The sequence below is a fragment of the Nanorana parkeri genome, unplaced genomic scaffold (genome assembly GCF_000935625.1).
Source record: "Nanorana parkeri isolate BGI_ZX_2015 unplaced genomic scaffold, ASM93562v1 scaffold510, whole genome shotgun sequence".
Taxonomy (NCBI): Eukaryota; Metazoa; Chordata; class Amphibia; order Anura; family Dicroglossidae; genus Nanorana; species Nanorana parkeri.
The window spans coordinates 890,483-913,145 of NW_017306778.1; the positions used below are offsets into that span (position 1 = coordinate 890,483).

A 22,663-nucleotide genomic window follows, 5' to 3' on the forward strand; every position below is an offset into this window, starting at 1 on the left:
CACGTCTATATTTTAGTACAGAAACTACTAACTGCAGTCAATAAAAGCATAGCTTGAGGTACCAACAAGTCAGTTAATATTTTCTTTAGAGACAAGTAACAAGAAAATAATATTTTTCTTCTTGTAGATTTCATCACAGATACAGCAGGCTACAATAATTGTTTTTAACTGGAAATAGAGTCAATACATAGCTGCAGTGTAGCCAAGCTGATATGTCTGCAAACTAGGGTACTCTAAAAATCATGGAATTATTATGACTCTTCTCTGGTTGCATAGTTGAGTAAAAATAGTTCCCTGTGCTAAGAAATCTGCAACCAGTTAATAACATGAACGCTCTGAAGTCTACTAACTTGTGTGCATTAAGTATTAGAAATAAATACATTTAGGAAACTGTTGTCTGTTTCAAAGACGGTAATAAGGTGCTGGTTGGCATAATAAGAGCAGGTCCCCTCACTTTACTTTCCCTTGTTTCCTGTGTTTAGTGTTGACACTGACAGTACAGTATATTTTGCACAAGACTCAATGCAAACTATTAAGATTTTAATACTCATTATTTTAAATTACTGCAGGAGTCTCTGGCAGTGGAGGATGATAGTCATTAGAAGATGGTTGTAGATATTTTAGAATATACTCTGCCGCCTGTTTTTTCCACGTCCTGTTAAAACAAAGTGAGCTTTAGATAATAAAGCCAAAATGTACATGCAACACCTTTGTAAGGTACATACTTTATTCATATGTTTCCCAAACATGTCCTCAAGTATTACCGATTAAGCCATGCCTGCATGGGTATATAGAAAATATGAACTGTTGGCAAGATTGAGGACAGGTGTGGGAAACACTGGCATATATAATTACTATGTAAGACAATCATGTGCCGAGCTAAATAAGTACAATTCAGTGAAATATGTGATGAACAATGAAATATATGCGTATATGCTTTAAAAATATATACAGAAAAGCATATCACAACATGAAAATATGTGAACAGAGTAAGAAACACAAACTCCAATGTGCAGCAATAAAAATCGTGCAAATAAATGCAGGGGATAATCCACCACTGGATAGATCCAAACTTCCAAGTGAGCAGTTGCCACAGAATCCTGACAGACCTTCACGTCCACCCAGTGAATGCAAAATTGGAACAGTGCTCACCGGGGGAGAATTGTACTTATTTAGCTCGTCACATGATTGTCTTACATCCTTTTAGATATTTTATCTTGAGTAGCCTAGTAGCTCCCTACTTTGTAAACCTATACATCCCTACAGGTAATGATAGAATAAATTATTATTGAATTTTCCCCAGAATGGCATTAAAGGAATGGAACATATGTAGTTTCTATAATAAACATGTAAAGGTGATACACTTGATGTAAATAATATGATCAATGTGTAGTAATGTTTTTAAAATGTTGTTATATAGTTATGCAAGCACATATATTGACTCATTACATATGCGGGACCTGCTCCAGGCCAACAATACTACACAATTGTTGTGCTTTACAGCTACTTCTCACAATTCAATGGGTTAACTGACTCAATTAAAAAGTGCACTCAGTGTTGCAGATATCACACCAGTTGTTAAAAAAGGAGAAAGAGTAAATGCACTGAGCCGCTAAAGAGTACTCTTGAATGTCTAATCTATAAATTACTAGATTTAAAATAACACATTGAGTAAAATTCTAAAAACTGTAATTTTTAAATATGAATGTAAAATTCTAAAAAATATATATTTTTTGAAACATTGGAATAATAGCGCTAAATATGCACTCACTAAAACATATTGGGGGGGATTTATCGAAACTGGAGCAGACAGAATCTGGAACAGTTGCTCATGGCAACCAATCAGCTTCTATCTTCAGTTTGTTCAGTTAGGCTTTGAAAATAAAAGATAGAAGCTGATTGGTTGCCATTAGATAGTGCTCCAGATTCTGTCTGCTCCAGTTTTGATAAATTCCCCAATTATACTTTTGCTTTTCCTGTGCAGCTGATTGAAAAAAGAATAATGAATATAACCTATTATATAATTAAACTAGTGATTTGTGTTCTAACTAAAGTGCTTTTTTAAGTAATAATTGTACCAATTAAATATGTATTCTTTTTTGTATAGGGTATTTAGATATCTGAAGTTTAAAGGGTCCATTTACACCAGAGCTAGAAAAAGCAGAACGTTTTTATATTACTAGCCATCGAGCTAACGAAAAACACAAGAACATATTACAAGATATAAGATTCGGTGTAATAACCTATCATATTACCAATCATATTTTTTTAAATATATTTGCAGCTGTCCTTGTTGGAAATTACAATTCCTATGATAAATAATAACGGCTACTGATATTAAGCCTTCAGTTCCTAGGGCCAGCAAAATAAATGTCTAGAAATTAGAAAATACCTGTCTGGTGGAAGATGGAGCCACGATAGCCTGGGTCTTTCTGAAGCTGGATTTCTTTAAGAGTGAAGATTGAAGCATCTAAACAAAGACAGTATAATATAACAATATGTGGTCTGGTCAGAAACAAAACTATAGAAAGTAAAATGAACTTTCAGTCAAAAGTTACAGATGATATAAACGCTTACTCTCTGGCAGAGTGTGTATTCTTTCACCAAGGCTCTTGAAATAGGCATGACTTAGACCTCCAACTGCAGATATCCTCATCTTGTCTTCAAACTAGAAGAGGAGAAAAAAAAATAAGTGTTGGACACACAGAATGCTTAGCAATGAGATGGGTGGATGTAAGAGATTATTTATATTCACAGTTTTTGTAAAAGAAAAAAAAAATTGTTCTCACGCAAAGAGTACAGAGCAGAAATAAAAAGAACAGCATTGGTCACCAGCAAACCATTCTGTACACTATATCATTACAGATGCATTACTATACCCTGCAAGAGTCGAGAAAGAAAAAGCAACATTGGCAATAGGGCAAGCTAGTCCCAAAAAAGACTCAGAACGTCTTAATAATTTTAGAGTAGTCAAATAGATGTTTTTCACAAGGCATTACATTTACCGTATGTTCCCTGTAGTTTCCTGGTATGGTACTAGGCAGTGTTTTGAAAGCAACATGATCTCTCTAAGTTGATCTCTCGAGAGTTCCTGAGTGAGAAATTAGACCTGGTGCCAAAGACTGTTCTCGCATTGTATGGTCTATGGCTCTCAGCATCCAACATTTTCAACAGCAATATCCTTGTACGATTTAGTCTGTTATGGTGGGTGGTTGGAGAAGCAACTGTTTGGCCAGGATTGATTTTTAATATGTGTTCCTATTTACCTAAAGCTTGGGGTTTTGGTGTACTGATGGAATCTAAGTTATGAAACAGACCAATGCAGAGGTCTCTTTGTGCCTGATTTGGGGGCATGACCAGAGAAAGTGGGTTAAAATAGGATGTTTTATTTTGCATTGTGGGCATTAAGTAGCCAGTTCTGTGGCATTTTTTTTTATTGGAATGTTGAATGTGAAATATGCCCTGTGTATTATTTTGAGCTGAATTTGAGCTGAAGTAATAGCTTCCTGACCTTTTACCATGTCATAATATCTCTTAAGAACATGTTTTGTTTTATGTATCTAGGTAGGAGAGTTAGTTTAGTGTGTAAAATCCACTAAAGTAACCAAGAATGTACTAGCTGTGCATCTTTAAAGTGAAGTACCACACAAGCAATCTCTGGCATATCTGAGAAAATCTAACATTCTCTGGCTAGATTGTATAACCTAACGTTGGGTAGAGGAGAAGAAGTATAATGTGCGAGGGTAGAGGAGGTGTGCAAAACTAATCATTTGTGTGGCATCTGCCCATCATAGATATGGGAAAATCTTTCCACAGGAGTAGGTACTGCATGATTTTCACTATTACAGGCTTAAATTAAATTTAAGGTGTGGAGATTGAGGCCACTTTTTGGAATGTTCACCCCTAGTATGGTTATATGGTTATGTTGGATTTTAAAGCTACATTGTTATAGCCAGTCCCTGTTAGCCCATGCAAATTGCCTTGTTAAGAGCATAAGTTCAGTCTTGTCAAAGTTAATTTTTAGCCAAGAAAAGGTCCCTAAGTCTAAAATATGTTGGGTAAATTGTGGAAGATGGGCTTTGGGATTAGATAAGAACAATATAATATTGTCTGCAAAAAGTGAGGATTTGATTTCATGCTTTCCCAGCTTGACCACCTCAAAGAGGGTGGGGGGAAAGATGGGGCAAGCCAAGGGGGACAGGGGGCATCCCTGCCTGGTATCCTTTCACAGAGGGAAAGGTTCAGACAGGGCTCCAGCTGCATATATATATTAGCTTTGGGTGATGAATAAAATAAATATGTGACTTCCCATATTAATACAGTTCTCAGTATTATATAAAATACATACCAGCAAAAGGCTGCTCAGAAGATCGATCCCCTCTGAATCAAGTCTGCAACAGACAAATGGTTCTACTGTTAATGTCATAAGAAAAAGGGTACAATGGCTCCTGCTGTCAAAATTCACAGCAATAAGAAATAAAATAAAATGCAAGCAAATCGAAATATTGCATGATGCAAACAAGCCAACTCCTCCTAAGGGTTGCCCTTGGGAAAGGCACAGATATCACTTACTGCAAGAGTCCAGGGCTTACTACGCATGAGCCAATGGCGCGTTGCCGCAAGAGGAAATCCACGCCAACTGCGCATGCGCCAAAGACGCGTCAGTACGCCAACCCGCGCAGAAGACCTGATGGAAAAAGGCAGGAAAATGCCTCCTGCGCACAGGAAGTGACCTCAAACTTCAATCATCACTTCCCTATATAAGGCCAGCCCAGACACTGCCAAATTGCTGGATTATCTTCAGTCCCCCCTTGTTCCTGTGCTAGTGTGTGATCTGTCTGAATTTGTTGTGACCTGGAAACCTATTTGACTACTCTTGATTGCTGCCTGCCATTGACCTCGGATTTGTACCTTGACCATTCTACTTCTTTACCCCTTTTGTACTCAGCTGCCAGATTTGAACCGACCCCGGCTTGGATCTTGACCATTCTTCTGATTAACCCTTGTGTACTTCGTTGCCAGAGTGGACTTGACCTCGGCTCGGATCTCGGACTAAGGCTTGCATGGTGCTCCGCTCCATCTCCAGAGACTTCAAGGACCCGAGGTGCAAGGATGTGGTAAAAACGATTGACGTGATTGTGATGTCATTGGTTGTCATCAAAACGTGCATATTTGCCTGCAGGTTGACGTGCGCTAAAATGCATAAAAACGCGCAAGGCTCAAAGCTCAAATTACAGCACAAGCTTCTTTGCCGCATATGTCGCGTGTGGGGCAGCCCATTAAAAGTATGGGCTGATGCACTGCAAAATGCACAAAAACCCACAGGTGTGAACGGGGGCTCTGGTTTAGAGGGCTTCAAGCACCTTGGTAGCTCATACATTCTTTGTTAAAGGATAAGTTCACCATTTCACAGAACTCACAGCACCACCACCACCCCCACTTCCCCTGGTGCCCGCTGTACTTCCCTGTAAGATGTCCGTTATAGCCGGTGTAGCACTCCGCACTCTGCAATACACAGCCCCGCAGTCAGTAATGATCATAATGCTTGCAAATAGCAAGTGCTCACTGGTCAACACAGTCATGCTCATGACCAATGAAATGACTCTAACCAATGAAAAGCACTTCATACTTCAGGACCTGGTCCTCAGCTCACAAGTGTTTCTTTTCTCTGTGGTCTTGAATACATGGACATCCTCTACAGGGACTGTACAGGCCATATTTAAGTAAAAAAAGACAGGGTCCATGATAGGGATGGCCCACTTTTTAAGGCAGTCATCCTTAATAGTGTACTGCTGGATCAAACACATAGTAGGAAAAGCTGTTTCTCAGGGTAATCCCAGTCACCATTCAACACAGGCTGTAAGTGCAAGTGAACAGGAAAGGTTTTAGTAGGTTTAGTCATTTTCAGGGTCCCCAAAATGGTGACCTTTGGAAAGGTCAACACAGGTACGTCTAACTGCAAGCAAGTGCAGACAATGTCAACAATGTCCTTTAGCTTAGGGGAGAGGTCAGAAGAGAGGTGCTCTTTATGAAAAAAAACCTCACCAGAGCTGTAATCAGGCTGTGTAATCCTTGTACCCTCTGCCTCAGTGACTCTGGGTCTATGAACCATAATGAACAATCCCCCACAATACACTCACAGCATTGGTGAGAGGGTGTCCTGCATCCAGGCAGCAGCAATGTGGCCCAGGACAAGGATCACTGTAAAGCACTGTGTAACATAGTATTTGAGGTTGAATAAAGGCATAAGTCCATCAAGTACAACCTATTGTGTGTGTGTGTGTGTGTGTATAGGTCCATGAGTGTTCTCATTCTTAAGAGTACCTGTACCCTTGTACATTTCGGAAAGATAAAAAGGAAAATGAGGCGCAAAGATCTAGCAAAATAAAACACTTTATTAAAAAGCAATGAATAAAATAATAATTGCACTCACATGAATGTAGCAGGTAAAGTGCTTGTATATGACCACACACTGGGCATGATTACACTGGGGCTAGTGGTGCTGCAGGACTCTACCACCTCCAGATGGACTGACAGACCAAGAAAATGCAGATAAAACTCCCATGTCTAACTCAAAGTGCTGCATAAAGTGCCAAAGAGGGCGCTAAGGAGGGTGACCGAGCACATTACAGGCCAGCCCCATGTCTGGCAGGGTTTAGGTACGGTCCGCCAAGGCTGTGCCGAGCAGAAAACCTATCTTGATAGCTGCTTGAGGTGCTGCAGTGGCTTAGGGCAGCATTAAAGAAACATGTTTGAAAATTCTTGCAGGAAAAAAAAAAAAAAATCAGAAAAAAAGAGAGAAGATTCAACAATTCAAATTGTATATACTGCATACTCACTGGTGCCGATTTCCCACGGCACTAAAACTTTTTCACTTAGCAAAGTGAAAGTTTACTTAGCTTAGTGAATGTGGTGAAGCTATGTTCACTTTCAAAACCCAATCATGTGCAACAGAAAATAAAAACAATGTATGAAGTGTACACATTCTCCATTCCTTTAGTAAATTAAACACATTGGGGGGAATTTATCAAAACTGGAGCAGACAAAATCTGGGGGAGCTGTGCATGGCAACCAATCAGCTTCTCTCTTCAGTTTGTTGAGTTAAGATTTGAAAATGAGAGACGCTGATTGGTTGCCATGCACAGCTGCTCCAGATTGCGTCTGCTTCCGTTTTGATAAATTCCCTTCATTGTTTGCAGGAAAACACATAACTAAAGAAAGCCATTTAATATATAAATATGAAAAGATATCCATCATCTTAACTACATAGGAATGTGTTTAAAACAAACACATGACAGCATGAGTGCATTGGGGTTTAATCAAGCATGGTATGGTAATAGACTCATCATGGTCAATAATGGGTCAGTAAGTTGAATTTTCTAGCAGCCATAATTGACTTTTCAAAACATACGAAGTTTTGAATTATTTTGCTGCCCTGCCTTATAGCATTACATTTTATCAGAAAGCCTTCAATATACACAGCTAAACTAATGGATATGTTTGATCATAAACGGTAAAATACATTTATAAGGCTAACAACTCTTAACCAACCCTTAACCAGTCATCATAGCAATCAGAAAAGTGAACATACGCCAAGTGTCAAACCTTACTTACATTTATTTTTATATTGTTTTTCAAATGATATAAATGAATTATTATGTTTCCTCTGCTACAAAAAACATATGTACAGACTTCCTCCATATCTTTAGGCTAGGTGAAATTAGCTAACATAGTCATGTAAAACCATAAAATCAAATGATCTCTAATAATACAATGTCTGTTTATTTTCGGTTACCTTGGTATGTGGCTTTTCAAGGGCTGTGCACGGTACTGTGGGAATCCATATGCCTGAAACTCTTTATTAGAAGCAATTCCAGGCCATGTCTCCTCTGTGGGTGTTCCTAATAACAAATAGATTTATATATTACTTATGGAATAAGTTGGCTAAAAGACATTTGTTTTATTTTAAGGTAGGGTATTATATAACCTGCCTTGTGCATATAGACCAGTCTTCAAATGCATGGATATTATACAAATCTACATCCGAGGAGCAGGATATTGTACAATGAATGTTTTAATCTGCAGTTAGCCATAGGCTGGTAATAGAAATCAGGAAGCAGAATTCCCACCCAAAAATGTAATGGCATTCAATACTTTTATCTGTTTGCAATAGTGTACATGAGCATTTACAATAACAAAAGAAACCAGCTAAAAGCACCATGCATACAAGTTAGTACCCTATGGCTCCCAGGTTGCAAGCATGTTAACCACCCACCATACTGATACTAGACTATGGGCCCTTCAGAACTGAGCTGTGCTGACAGTCTGTGCCATTTATTGTTTATTTTTTTAATAGCAAATATGGAATTTCATTTTAGCTACCTAATTGAGTTTCCAGTGAGTTTGTCAGTAGCTGGGCTTCCTCTAGTATGGGGTAGGCAACCTTGGCTTGCCAGCTGTGCTGAAACTACAAATCCCATCATGCTTCTGCCTCTGGGAGTCATTCTGGGCTGATCCCTCACTTTTCTCAAATAATCGCTCCAACAGTTGTTTACTTCTCATCAAGCTTCTTGCTGATAGTCTTGTAGTCCATTCCAGCCTTGTGCAGGTCTACAATCTTGTCCCTAACATCCTTTGACAGCTCTTTGGTCTTGCCCTTGGTGGTGAGGTTTGAATGGAAGAAAGATTCTGTGGACAGGTGTCTTTTATATACTTAACGAGTTGTCGTTAGGAGCACCTTCTTAAAATTGACAGGACTAAATCTGTGTACAGGTGGCCATACACTTTACAACCCTCGCAAGACTTTTGTCTTGCGAGGGTTGTAAAGTAATTAAAAAAACGGGCAGTGTGCAAAACAGAGGACTTAAATATAGTGCAAGATAGCCCTTTGCAATTTTTTTAAGTATGTTTTGTGAACAATAAAATTAAACTGTTTAAGTTTAAATGTCAGAACGTGAAGCATAAATTTACAGGTTGCCGTGTGGTGAAATATTAGACATGTGCTATATATTGCAAAAAAATGTTTTACCTGTTACAGAAGCATTTATAAATAAATAAAATGCGTATAAGATAATACTGCATTCATCCATACAGTTTTAAACAGTTATAGTTATGCAATAAAACAGTATTTTGTTTATGCATGATGTGCATAAAGATTTTCATTTTCTTTAATATTATTATTTAAATCTTTTTTTTTTAACAAATCATGGTTGCAATTCAAATTCCTGTATTAAAAATTCAGAGTAAAAAGACTGCCACCCTGTGGAAATAAGGATTTCTAATGCATCATCCTCGGTTGAAATTGTACACAATGTTAATAAAGTATACAAGCAATGGCAAGTGAGTGTGTATATATATAGAGATATATATATATATCTATCTATATATATAGGTATATATATATATATAGATAGATATATATAAATATATAATACAAATTAACTAAATACTGCAGACTCACCAAGCATTCTAAATATTAAGTGCAGTTCCTCTTTTACTGTAGACCCAGGAAACATTGGCCGTCCAGTGGACATTTCAAACAAAATACAGCCAACTCCCCTATTAAAAAAAAAAGGTCAGATTGTGTAAAACAGTTCTGTTATTTACCACACAATTTTCTTTAATATAAAAAATTCAATTTGAAACTTTGGACATTAATGAAAGAAAAGACAAAAAGGAACAAAGAATACTTTACATAACAGTCAGTTATGCCACATTCAGAGTATTTTGGATTATACAATTATATTTTCACAAATAAGTGGTTTATTATAGACAAAGACAGTTGTCATGCTGCATTGATTTTAAAGCTACTCTTTCTGTTGCCTTACAGTAATTACATGGAGTGATTTTTAAAAAAGGTAACATTATGGGTTCGCACATCAACCAAAGTAATAAGTAAGGTTGAGGTATCTTGTGTGTTAATCTGAGTTTTCTAGCTCTGTATTAGAAAACCATATGTCCCACAACAGATCAAATAAATGAAATGAACATTTTGGAAGAATGAGGTGTACTTTTACATGTTAAGAAATAAAAAAGTAATACTTTATACTAGGTGTACACAGTTTTGTGCTAGAACAAAAACAGATTGCTCACTTTTACTCACCACATATCAATAGGTGTGCTATATTCTGTTGATCCCAGCAAAACATCTGGTGGTCGGTACCATAATGTCACCACTTCATTGGAATAGGTTTTGGTGGGTACAGACTTTGCTCTGGCAAGGCCTACATATTAGCACAACAAGAAAAAAATTGTAGTACCATATTACTTAGCAACAACTGATACTAGTTTAAAAGCATGAGTGCACTTATAATTTAGGCATCATAGCTCTCTCCCAATGCACAGATGAATACTTACCAAATGTTGATGGGTCTGATCTCTGTTGTTTAATGACATCCTGAGGCAGGCGTCTTCTTTCTGCCCCACCTGCGCAGTACATCCCCCAGTGACTTCTATGGGGCTTGTCTGCTAGCCGGGAGAGATAGTTAGATGAGCCCTTTATAAGTGAATAAGGATGTACTGCGCAGGCACGGCACGGACGGGAGAGGAAGACATCTGCCATAGAATGTCAACAAACAGCAGAGGCCAGGCACTTCAGAACTTGGTAAGTAGTTATCTGTGCAGGGGAAAGCAGGAAGCTGTGATGTTGCCTTAAAGGACATTTTAAGTGATTTGAGTTTTTTGTGGTAATGGAGAGGTGCAGGGGGGATGTATGTGTATGCATTGTCAGGGGTCACAGGGCTGTTTTTCATACTTTATTTAACCCCTTCGTGACTGACGACGTACAGTGTACGTCGCCAGCATCGTGGCTGTTTACGTCTGTCAGAGGGTCAGGTTTCTTATCAGTAAACTGTAATCAGCTGATTCTTCTCTGCTCTGCTCCCCCCTCCTCATGAACGAGCACACACTGAGCTCTGAGGAGAGAGCAGAGATGAGTCATCAGCACATCTCCTCAGAGCTCAGTGTGTGCTCTGTGTTTGTGTTATGAAGAATCTCCTGCACTTGTCCTGTTCTGTAGACCTTCTCTGTCTTGTGTGTCTCTCTCAGATCTCTCCCTCTCCAGGGTCAGATTTACTCTCTGCTCCGCCAAGTCCAGGTTCCTCAATGTGCCCCCCGCCCTCGTCATTTACAGATTAATGTTAAAACAGATAAATTAAAAAGACATTGGGGGTAATTGATCAAAACTGGAGCAAACAGAATCTGGAGCCATTGCCCATGGCAACCAATCAGCTTCTCTCTTCAGTTTGCTCAGGTAAGATTTGAAAATGAGAGAGAGATGCTGATTGGCTGCAGTGAAAATCTGCTCCAGTTTCGATAGATCCCCCCACTTTGCGGTGTCACCGGGGATGTGCAGAGTCAGCAGAGATTGTTTGGTGTCATTGAGGATGTGCAGGGTCACCAGAGATTGTTTGGTGTCATCGGGGATGTGCAGGGTCACCGGAGATTGAATGGTGTCACCGGGGATGTGCAGGGTCACCAGAGATTGTATGGTGTCACCGGGGATGTGCAGGGTCACCAGAGATTGTTTGGGGTCATCGGGGATGTGCAGGGTCACTGAAGAAGTTCGGTGTCACCAGAAATGTGCGGGGTCACGGGGATGTGTGGTGTCACCAGTGATTGTTTGGTGTCAACGAGGATGTGCGGGGTCACCGGGGATGTGCGGGGTAACCAGGGATGTGCGGGATCACCGGAGATTGTTTGATGTCACTGGAGATGTTGCTAAAGAAATCCGTTATATTTTGTTCTGAGCGATTACTGGAGACAGAATATAACGCATTTCTTTAGCAATCACAACAATACTCCAACTGTAGTCACAGGTTAAAAAAAAAAAATCTCTTGGTCACTCTGCACTGCCCACGGGGAGGGACCACTATGAATATTAATGCTGCACGTGCACGAGAGAAGCAAAGCATTGTGGGAAAAGGAGTTTTTCCACCCACTGCACTGTAGTTTCCTCTGTGCAAAGCAGCCTGGCAGCCATTTACAAAAACATGTGGATATTGAGAGGACAACTAAAAAAAAAAAGTAAGTTTTTGTGTTTCTATCCAGGATCTGCATATGCCGGCATCATCTACTCACCGTGTACATTGCTGACATATGTTTCTTTAAAAATGTCCCCACAAAGGTGGAAATGTCCTTTAAAAGGGACCTAAAGGAGAAGTGCACTTTGTTTACAAGTGCAGTTATCCTTTAAAGATACAGTACAGTCAAATATGATAATTTAATATTTTGAACTAACTCAGATTTTCATCTCAGAATTTATCCTGTAGATATGACTGATTCACACATGATTTTGTCAAAGCATTGATAGGCTTAAACTTGAAACACTTATGCTGAACTCTGTATGTACATAGCAAAGGAAACATTAAGATACTCATAGCATTGCAACAGAATATACACACCAAAGTCTGCGAGCTTTAACTCTCCCTTTTCATTGATTAATAGATTCTGCGGCTTGAGATCCCTGTGCAGGACTTTTCTGTGGTGGCAGTAATATAAACCCCGAAGTAGCTGAAACATAAATATCTGTAAAGATAGAAAAATTGTTACAGGTGACCGAAAACATTCTTACCTATACAAACCTCTACAGATTCAAAGTTCAGTCCTCTAAATATATTTTAGTTTTTGACAGATTCTAGAGAGGTGAATCACCAAACCAGCTTAGAACCTCCAGTGGCAATTCTCTTGCTGATACTTGAGCAGCGAGATTCAAAAGTGGAGGACATAAAGCTTGTAGCTAGAGCCGGAAGATCTTGCAACCAAAACTGAAAACATAATAGAAATCAGTGAGTGATAATAATTAAGAACCCTTGAATGTGAAATGCGCCAAAGCGCTGGCTGACATTTGTTGTGCCTTTAATTTTTCAATAAACTGTTTGATTGCTGCAAGCAGTTTAGGGACCATTTTCTTTCAATTTGGAAAGAAGACAAATTAAGAAAGAGTGCAGACCTCTTCTCAAGTTACCAACATAAAGATAGTTAGGAAAGTTACAGGGTTTTAATGATTGCAAAATCTAGACATTGAAAATGACTCTGGTTTGGTGTGGTACAGACTGTGACTGGCCATAAAAATGAGTGATGGGCCGAACAGGCCCGAGTTCGGTTTGAATTCGAGCTTTAGAACATCCAAAAAGTTTGAATTCAAACTCAATGCAAATCAATGGGGGTAGAACTTTCAGAAACAATTGTCCCCTTTAAGAAGGCTTATATGCAAGTTATTGGCCATAAAAAGGGTATGGGGGTCCGGGTACTGCACTAGGGGACAGTAATCAATGAAGAAAAAAAATAAGTTTTTAAAGGAGCAGTGATTTTTACATCACAAAGGGTAAGAATAAAAATAAAAAATTCCTTTAAATATCGTGTCTGGGGGGTCCCCTTAAACTGCCTGTGCAGTGGCGGATCTGTACGATGTATAGAACCTGCTGCAGCAAAAAGTGACATTTAAAAAGAAAAAAATTACGTTTCAATTGCCGGTAATCGGTTTTCCTGTAATCTTTTAAACAACTGCTTGGGGAGGCAGCCTGTATGAAGAGGCCACATTTTAGGACACTCGGAACAAGGTTAGAGATTTTTTGGATACATTCTGGTGCCTCTTTTGCAGACGTTGGAAGAAAGTAACAGGTGCTTTAAAATGGCCACACCCTTTAGTGGCCACACCCCTGTAACCACACCCATTTCCCCCAATATCCGCACCATTTAAAGACTCCTATTTTGTTAAGCCTTGTACCTACAAGTTTAATACTATTAAAAAATATGATAAAAATAAAACTTTTATTTAAAGGTATTAAACTTGTAGGCACAATATAAGTATTCTTATCAAATAAAACAGAAGGTAAACAATAAATGTCAAACTACAAACTAGTCTATAAAAATAAAGTGTCAGGATGTCATGCCGACCCCTTTTTTCACGTAAGTGCATCTAGAAAAGTAAAAATAGAAAACAGAACACAAAACTACATGTGAATGAATTACTATATTTCCGAATATACGAAAAATGTATTCAGGCACATAATAATTTGTTTGAGAATGTGCGGCGGCCATGTTGGCCACAGGCGTGTTCTGTGAATGCGTGCCACCATCTTGGAGGCAGGGAGCATGACGTTACATGACGACCTGAGGGGGGGCAGACAAGGGAGCACTGTCATATCGGATGGCCAGCGGTGAGGGGGAGAGAAGCCGCACTGTGCGGCCGCACAGCTCGCACACCCCTAAGGCTGGCCCTGGCTATGAGGTCTCTCCACAGCATTGTTTTCTGCACAGTTTTGTAGTGGTCTCCTGCTTGTCTCCTGTGCTATTGTGCACCTCCCTCCTTTCTCCTGTGCATTCCCCTCTGCTGTTCCTGTGTAGCTCGTGTCTCTGTGGGTACACCTGTTGTGTGTTCCCTTTTGTTACCTGCGTCTTCCCTCTAGTGCCTGTTTTCTGTACCTTGTATGCATCCTGTGTCTTGTCCAGTGTGCTGTGGTCCCTGAGTACCCGCTGGCACTGTGCCTGCATGTGTGTGTCAGAGAGCCGCAACCTGGGAGCTGCACCGCAGCTCAACATCCACACCATCAGTGGCTCTGGTGAAGACCAGACGGCTCCTTAGATCCTGCGACTCTGGCACACCAACGTTTCTTGTGCGGTCACACTGTCCCTGAGTTTACAATTCTTGGTGCTCCAGTGCGCAAATCTTGACACACCGTAACCCTTCAGAGTTATTCTTGACGAGTGCAGGATTGGACGCTGCTGTAAAATATTTAAATGATATGCAACTGTCACATGCGGTTGCAGAAAAATTGGGCCTTGGCCGTTGGTGGTGCACTACACCAGTGGCGTAACAACCGGGGGTGCGGCTGCCCCGGGCGAAGAGATGGAGGATGGAGCATGGCCACCGTCCGGGATTCACCCGGATCAGTGGCGTAGCGAAGGGGGCGCAGGGATGTGTACTATGGGGCAGTGCAGGATCCCGGTGTTAGAACACCGGGGCCCGCACTGCCGACTCAGTAAGGGGGCGGGTCCTCCTCTCCCGGCCGCGTCCCTAGTAACGGGTGGCGGGAGAGGAGACGTGTGTCACACGCCCCGCCCCCTGCAGTGCACACAGAGTCTGGCTGAGATGAGGCTCTGGCTGGGTAAGTCAGAGCCGCGGAGGGGGGGAGGGGTTTGTTAGGTTGGGTTTGGTCAAGGGTTATGTGCTTTTGTTTCATTTAATTAGGAAAGGGGATTATAATGGGAAACATTACACTGTAATGTTGCCTATTATAATCTATTTCTCTGATTAAATGATTACATACAAGGCTTCTGTTCTATCAAAGTTTGTGACTACGTTAGAATGTGTGACCGGTCGCGTGGTCATACATTTTAACGTAATCCCGCCCAATTTTTGGAGGTGTAATGTGTGACTGCCATTAGGTCAAGCATTCCAACGCATTCTCAGCTGTTCTAGGGCAGATCAGCATCGCAAATCATATGTTCAGAAGTCCTGACCTGCCCTGATACAGCTGATCGGTCCTGAAATGTCCCTTCTATCCGACTTTGACTGTGATCTCACATTCCACCGCACTCACAAAGTCGGATAGCAGTGACATTTCAGGACCGATCAGCTGTTCTAGGGCAGATCAGGTCTTCTGAACATACAATTTGCGATGCTTATCTGCCCTGGAACAGCTGAGAAAGCATTGGAATGCTTGACCTAATGGCGGTCACACTTTCCACCGCCAAAAAAATGGGCGGGATTATGTTAAAATGGGTGACCACGTCACCAGTCACACATTCTTTGATAGAACACCACCATCACAGGGATCCCAACCTAAAAAAAGAAATTTCAGGGAGGTGCCCTTTTAATTTCAGGGAGGAGTCCTCTGCCCCCCCCCAATCTGCAGGGGGGGGGGAGAGAGCAGACCCCTGAAATTATGACAGAAAGCACAGGAAGCAATAACTTCTTTGCTATCTACAGGTTGTTTTTTTTAGTATTCTGCTGCTGTCAATCACTAGAAGAGGACCTGATGGAGAACTTCAGGTCCCCCTCTGCTGATTGACAGCAGCAGAGGGCGGGTGCAATAGCTAGTTTGCTATTGGTTATTTGCAAAGTAAAATAGCCAATAGGAATCTAGCTATGCATTCCTATGTTGTTGTTTTTCTGACTGAAGGCGGCTGATGACAGAAAAAAAAAAACCCAGAGCAGGAAAATGTTTACTCTGCTTGATCAAGCAGAGTAAACCTTTCCGGGAGAAAATGTTTCTCTCCCGGGTGGCCGGGAGCCACTATCTAATAGCGGGAGAGAGTTGGGATGTCTGCCATCAGGGGGGTACGGCCGGTAACCATGTGAGGGGTCTGGGCAGCCTGAGGGGCCCCTTACATGGGTATCAGCTGTAACAGGGGCGGCATGGCAGAGATGACGGGAGGGGGTGGAAGAGGCCGGGCCCCAGCAGCAGCAGGAAAGAAGAGTTGGGAGGAGGTACAGGGAAAGGGACCCTGACGACCAGCCCACCTGGGGCCCTGCAGAGCCCACCCACCATAGAGTCTCAGGTGGGCTATGCAGGGTCTCAGGTAAGTCCAGAGTCCAGCACGCTGCTGCAACATTAGAGACCGTTGAGGAGGGGGTCGGGGGCTATATAATGGTGATATAATGGTTGGGGGCCTCTCCATTTAACCTTAGTGGTTAGACAGGTTTTTTTGCATGCTGGCTGGTCAGTGTGCCTGTGCCTTTTTGCTGTTATAATGGTTGGGGGGTGCAAAATTTTGTTCTGTCCCGGGCGCCCGCAACTCTGGTTATGCCACTGCACTACACCGACAACATTACTTGAAGATGGAATAATCGCCCACAAAGTTAGGCAGTCTTCCAGAGAAATGTATTCGGTGACATCTGCATCAGGGGATTGATAGCTGCTGCTGATCCAGGACTGATTCATTCTGATAAATGTCAGCTGGTCAACAGAGTCTGTGGGCAGAAGCACTCTTATCGGTCACAAACCTGCAGCACTGAACGTCCTTTAGGAAGGCACACTGGATGCAGGGCAGCACATTAGCTCCATGGCATATTGGCTAAGCTCTGGCCAGTGATCCATTCTCAAGACCCAGTAAGCCAGTGAATCGTCTGCTGGAAAGCTCTCCAGGTCTGCTCTTGCCCCTAGGTAATCCTGCACCATGTAATGCAGACACTGCCGATGAGTGCCTAAAGTTAACATCCCTGGGCGCTGAGGACTGAAAAAATTTCTAAAAGGCATCAGTCAGGTAGCCTCACTTCTCCAGCGCTCTTCCTTTGACCAACCGAAGCCTCAGAAGCACCTCTTTCATGACTTGGTATCCTTGGTATCTGGAAAGGTGTTACACAAGTTTATCTTCAAAGTGTCCTCAAGTTGTTTCATCCTGTGCTCCCTCTGTGAGGGCAGGATGAGCTCTGCAACTTTACGCTTGTAACGTGGATCAAGAAGGGTTGCCAACCAGTAATGATCTCTCTCCTTGATACCACGAATCCTGGGGTCGTTTCTCAGGCTTTGCAGAATAAGGCAGCCCATGCACCGTAAGTTGGAGGAGGCATGAGATTCCGAGTCTTCAGGGTCACCGAGGATGACACTATCGTGCACTACCTCCTCCCAGCCACGTAGTACTCCTTGGGTTTCTGGGGACAGAAACCCCTCCCTTGAAGACTGCTGCATGTCATCCTCTGCTTCAATGCCCCCACGGCTGCCATAATCCTCCTCCTCCTCTTGTATGATCTGTGGAGCCACAGGAATGGTTTCTGCGTAAAGGGGGCCTTGAGAAGTAAGGAAGTCCTCCTCTTCCTCCCGCTGTTTTACCTCAAGTGCCCTATCCATAATTCCCCGCAGAGTATGCTCCAGCAGGAACAGAAGAGAGATAGTGTCACTGATGCATGCATTGTCCCGGCTCACCATCCTCGTCGCCTCCTCAAATCGTGACAGTACAATGCATGCATCCTTTGTCAGCAGCCACTGACGTGGGGAAAAAAAGCCAATGTCCCCTGAGCCTGTCCTTGTGTCATACTCACACAGGTACTTGTTGATGGCCCTCTGCTGCTTGTGCAGCCGCTGCAGCATTGCCAAAGTGGAGTTCCGCCTGGTGGGCATGTCACAAATCAGACGGTTTGTGGGCAGGTGGAATTCACTTGTGGAAGAGCATTGATAAATAGCCAGGATCTGTACTTGTGATGTAACAATTACTTGATGTTCCTGCTACAACCGAACACTAGTCGGTAACAAACCTGTAATAGTCACTGCATCCTTATTGGAGAGTTCACAGTTTGGTACTACAGATCTCATCAGACCCCAGTGTATGCTGTATGATGTTCTGGTGACTTTTTTGTTGGTTTCTGATATAATTTGTTACCCACTACCTTACCATTGTGTCAGTTAATGCTTCCAACTGTATGGAATAATACAGGGGCACAACTGGTAACAATCATACTAATTAATTGGTGGTGTATGATGCATATGGGTTCCGTGCTCACTCTCCCCCATTATAGGGCGTTATAGTGGAACCCAAACCTGAACCACCAAAAGTAACAATAACCTGTTTAATAGCAGCTCCGCAGCTGTGATCTTCTCACACCAACTGCTCAATTGTTACACTGCCGTGATGTTAACCACCCCTGCAGAGCGAACAGAATTTTTCCCCGTGTGGCTCCTGTCCCCGAGACAAACCAGCTCAAGTACTGCATGACATCTTTTTGCCTGACCGGTTGCATAGCCCCTTGAACGCTTACGGTGAATTGCTAGTTCACCGGACAATTCTGCAGCGGAGGCCATCGAGGAGGACGAAGAGGGGGTGGAGGGGGGGTCATATCAGCAGCTTTTTGGATGCATGGTGGCTGAACAAGCTCCAGCACAGAGCCTCGTCTTGGATCCCTCCCAGCTGCAAGCAGAGTTACCCAGTGTGCCGTGAAGGAAATATAATGTCCCAGACCATGCTTGCTAGACCACGTGTCGGCAATAATGTGAACCTTGCTGCTGACTGCCTTGTTCAACATGGCCAAAACATTGCCTTCCACATGCTGCTACAGAGCTGGAATGGCCTCACGTGAAAAGAAATAGCGTTTGGGAACCTCCCACTGTGTTACAGCACATTCCCCGCAAACTCACAAAAGGGGGCAGAGTCCACCAGATGGAAAGGCAGCAGCTGTAAAGCTAGCAATTTGGTCTAGCTGGTATTTAGACGCTGAACATGTGGATGGGTGGGACAGTATTTTTTTTTTTCCGCTGCGAAATTTGACTTCTAAAATCTACAGCTGGTGGGCTGGCAGATTTGGCGGAAGGATAACCATTGCTATGCCTTCATCCCTCTCAGTGGAGGTTGTTGACATGACATGACGTATAGTGGGGGTAGAGATGACAGATGAAGAGCGAGCAGAAGTGTGGCCCTTTCCATGGTGCTGTTGCCAATGGGCTGGTGGTCAGATGTCTCTTCAAGCACGTGGAACCTGGTTGATGTTTTTGCCACGCTTGAGACACAGGTTGCAAATGGCAATGCTGCGGTCTGTTGCACATGTGCTGAAAAACTCCCACACAGCTGAGTTCCTGGAAGTGTGCTGGGAGACAACAGTGCCCTGCACCAGTGCAGCTCTGCCTTCTGAAGCAATGGGGTGACTGCTCATACGGATGACCCTGGAGGACATCTTGCCTTGTTGGGGTTGTGCCTCCTCCTCACTTTTCTCCTCTGTTCGATCAGGCACCTAAGTAGAGTCAGTGACCTCATCATCATCATCCCATCGGTCCTCATCACTGGAGCCAAACTGGCAGTATGCTGCGGCTGGCGGAACATGAGTGCCAGTTTGTTGTCCATCATTGGCACCCCCTCCCTCTAGGCTCATGTTACTCCCTTCCTCAACCTCAGAGCCAATGTCAGACCATTGCAATTGCTGCGCATCCTCCAGCAGCATGTCACTGACGGTGTGTTCAAACATTTCCTCCATGCATGATGGTGAGGCCAGAGCAGGAGTAGCTGTGCACAAGGAGACAGAATAGGCCGCTTTGGCAGCTGCGGTGGACTGGGAACCAGTATGAACCTGGGTGACAAAGGATGAGGAGGATGAGGATGGCTTAGTTATCTAATCCACCACTTCTTCTGTAAGTTGTGGCTGAATAACACGGCCAAGCGTGCCCTGCCTGCAGAGGATGCACCACGTCCACGACCACGACTTTGGCCTGCGGACACAGAGGCTGCTAAGGTGGGCGGATCTATGCGAGCATTACAATCATAGAGACAGGAGTTCCAGTGCACACAATCCATGTGCAATTGCCTTATTTTAATTGTAAGTGTATTTCAATAGTTTTAAATAAATTTATTCTGACATACTACACTATGGGAAGCCTTTTTTTCTCTCACTGAGCACAAGAGAAGGTGGAAGATGGAGGAATAGTGTTACACGATTTTGGAAAGATAAGCCAGAGTTGGGAGGAATCTACCCCAATTTATTGTCGGATTAAGAACAAAGGAGAGGATTTGGTTCTATATATATACAAAGAGCTAACTGTTCATCTGAAATATGGTGAGCAATAGGAGTCGGTGAGTGCGGCCAGATCTTTAAACACGGTGGAGACTGGAGAGCACTGATTCACTAATTGTTTATGCATTCACGGACGTGGTGTTGATTATAAAAGTTGGAAGATATATACTCACATATTTCAAGGACTTTATTGTATCAAGAAGTAATGGACTTCACATATGGTTATGTTGATTAAGAGGGAGTTGTACATCACTTGTGAGATTTAACATAGGATTTTCTATATGTACACATTTTATGAGATGTACTAGCACAATTTATTTTCTATGTTTACTATGGTTTCAAGTGTCTAGACCAGGGCTCAAAATTTCAAGTCCTGAGCTACTAGCCAGGCCTTAAGAGTTACTCGCCACCAGTCGCCCCACCTGACCCCTACCGTGCCCCGCCCTTAACTCCGCCAGGTCAGTGGTGTGACACAGAGAACAGAGATCAACGCAATTTTCACTCGCCAATTGCGAGGGGGCGAGTGGAAATTTTGAGCCCTGGTCTAGACCATTAGACCTAGAGCTTTTTCTTACTATCATAAAAAAAACAACTAATCGACTAAGTCGATTAAAATCGATGATGAAAAATGTTGTTTCCCATCATCGATTAGTGGGCTTTTGATTAGTTGACCCTGTTCGCAGCTCCACACTGCACCTCCTCCCCGCCTCACCCAGCTCTGAGCTCTCTCCCGCCGCTGCCCGCCAAGATGGTCGTTGCAGGGAGACTGCAGCGTGGGGGAAAGGCAGCTGCCGACAGTCCCAAGATCTCAGGGGAAGAAAGTAAAGTTGCCTGAAGAGTGTACAGGTAAGACTGCCTGCACTTTTCCCCCACATGCTGTATATATGTATTGCTGGGATAGCAGGGACGTGCGGTCAGGGGAGGCAGAGCCTTACCTAGTATTATGGAAGCAAAAACTGTCAGCTTCAACTCTGAAGCTGGCAGCTTTTCTCCATTGAGAGCGGCTTGTAATAGGTTACACAGCAGGGAAAGCCTCTCCGCTGTTTAACCTGTCATGGACGGAGTGCTGTCTGTTAATAACAGGTGGTGCTGCATCTGGCTTTTGACAGCTAAGTTAGGTTACACAACACCAGGCTTACCCACTGCCTGTGTAACCTAACATAGTAAAGCCAGAGCTGCAACAGCCTCTACTTGTTGTTAGAGGCTTGAGCTCTGTGGATGGTTTGGACCAATGGCAAAGCGACATTGGTCCAAGGTGTCCAAATCAAAAATAAGAAAAAAACCCCACTGAGGACATTGATCTCGATGCCTCACCAATGACGAGCAAGTGAGGGACAGGGAGGCTCCTTCCTGTCTCCTCCCTTCCCCCTCCTTCCCTCCTCCACACATAGCTTGGTGACCTGGTTGGGGCTTCGATGGGCTGGGGGTGGGGCTTTGGTGTGCTGGGGCGGGGCGTGCTGGGAGTAGGGCTGGGGGAATGCCTCACCCAGCACGGAAGGTGCCTGCATGTCACTGTGGGATAGTGATTGGTTGTATTCCTCTATAGCTGATGGTGTATTGCGCTGTATATACAAATGTATGTATGTACACTGTATGTATAATGTGTTGCTGGGATTTGTTGTATTCCTCTATAGCTGGTGGTATATTAGGCATTATGCTGTATAATGTATTATTGCTGGGATTAGTAGTCCTCTATAGCCAGTGCCATTCTGCATTGATTGCTGTATAATTTTACACTTTCCACTTCACTATATTGCACACCACACTTTTTTTTTTTTTTACTTCCACCGCTCCAAGCTTGACTGATGTAACTGGCTCAGTGTTCTCTGTGCAGCACTGTGGTATATGTCAGCGCTATATACATGTATAATAATAACAGTGTGACTGGCTCAGTGTGGCGGAGCAGGGGTGGGGGTCACCTGGGGGGAGGGTCTTGCCTAAAGCCGTGTAAGGGGCCCCAAAATTTCTGATGGCTGCCCTGAATAGCAAAGGGAAAAAACCCAGTATTTTTGCTTGCAAATGATTGGGTGATGGAAGTCAGCAGAACTTCACCTCATTCACTAAGCTAAAGGGAAAATTCCCTTGGAAAGTGAACAGCCTATTTGCCTTTAGTAAATCAGTGAGTCTTTTTTCTGTTTGTTTTTTTTTAAAGACCCAACAGTATTTATTACTATGATGTAAGATTTACCTGTCAATTATCTAGGGTTAGAGGCATATACACCAAAA

The 22,663-nt window shown here is 42.8% G+C and overlaps 1 protein-coding gene across 1 annotated transcript in view; it reads right to left on the bottom strand.

Annotated features, from left to right (window-relative positions):
• Window positions 1-605: 605 nt before the first annotated feature.
• CDK18 (cyclin dependent kinase 18) overlaps window positions 606-22,663 on the bottom strand; it is a 100,639-nt gene continuing 78,581 nt past the window's right edge. The window contains 8 exon segments of the mRNA XM_018561251.1: window positions 606-655; window positions 2,393-2,470; window positions 2,578-2,668; window positions 4,349-4,391; window positions 7,796-7,901; window positions 9,461-9,558; window positions 10,103-10,223; window positions 12,402-12,525. Coding sequence (XP_018416753.1) covers window positions 621-655; window positions 2,393-2,470; window positions 2,578-2,668; window positions 4,349-4,391; window positions 7,796-7,901; window positions 9,461-9,558; window positions 10,103-10,223; window positions 12,402-12,525 — 696 coding nt within the window. The 3' untranslated portion in view covers window positions 606-620.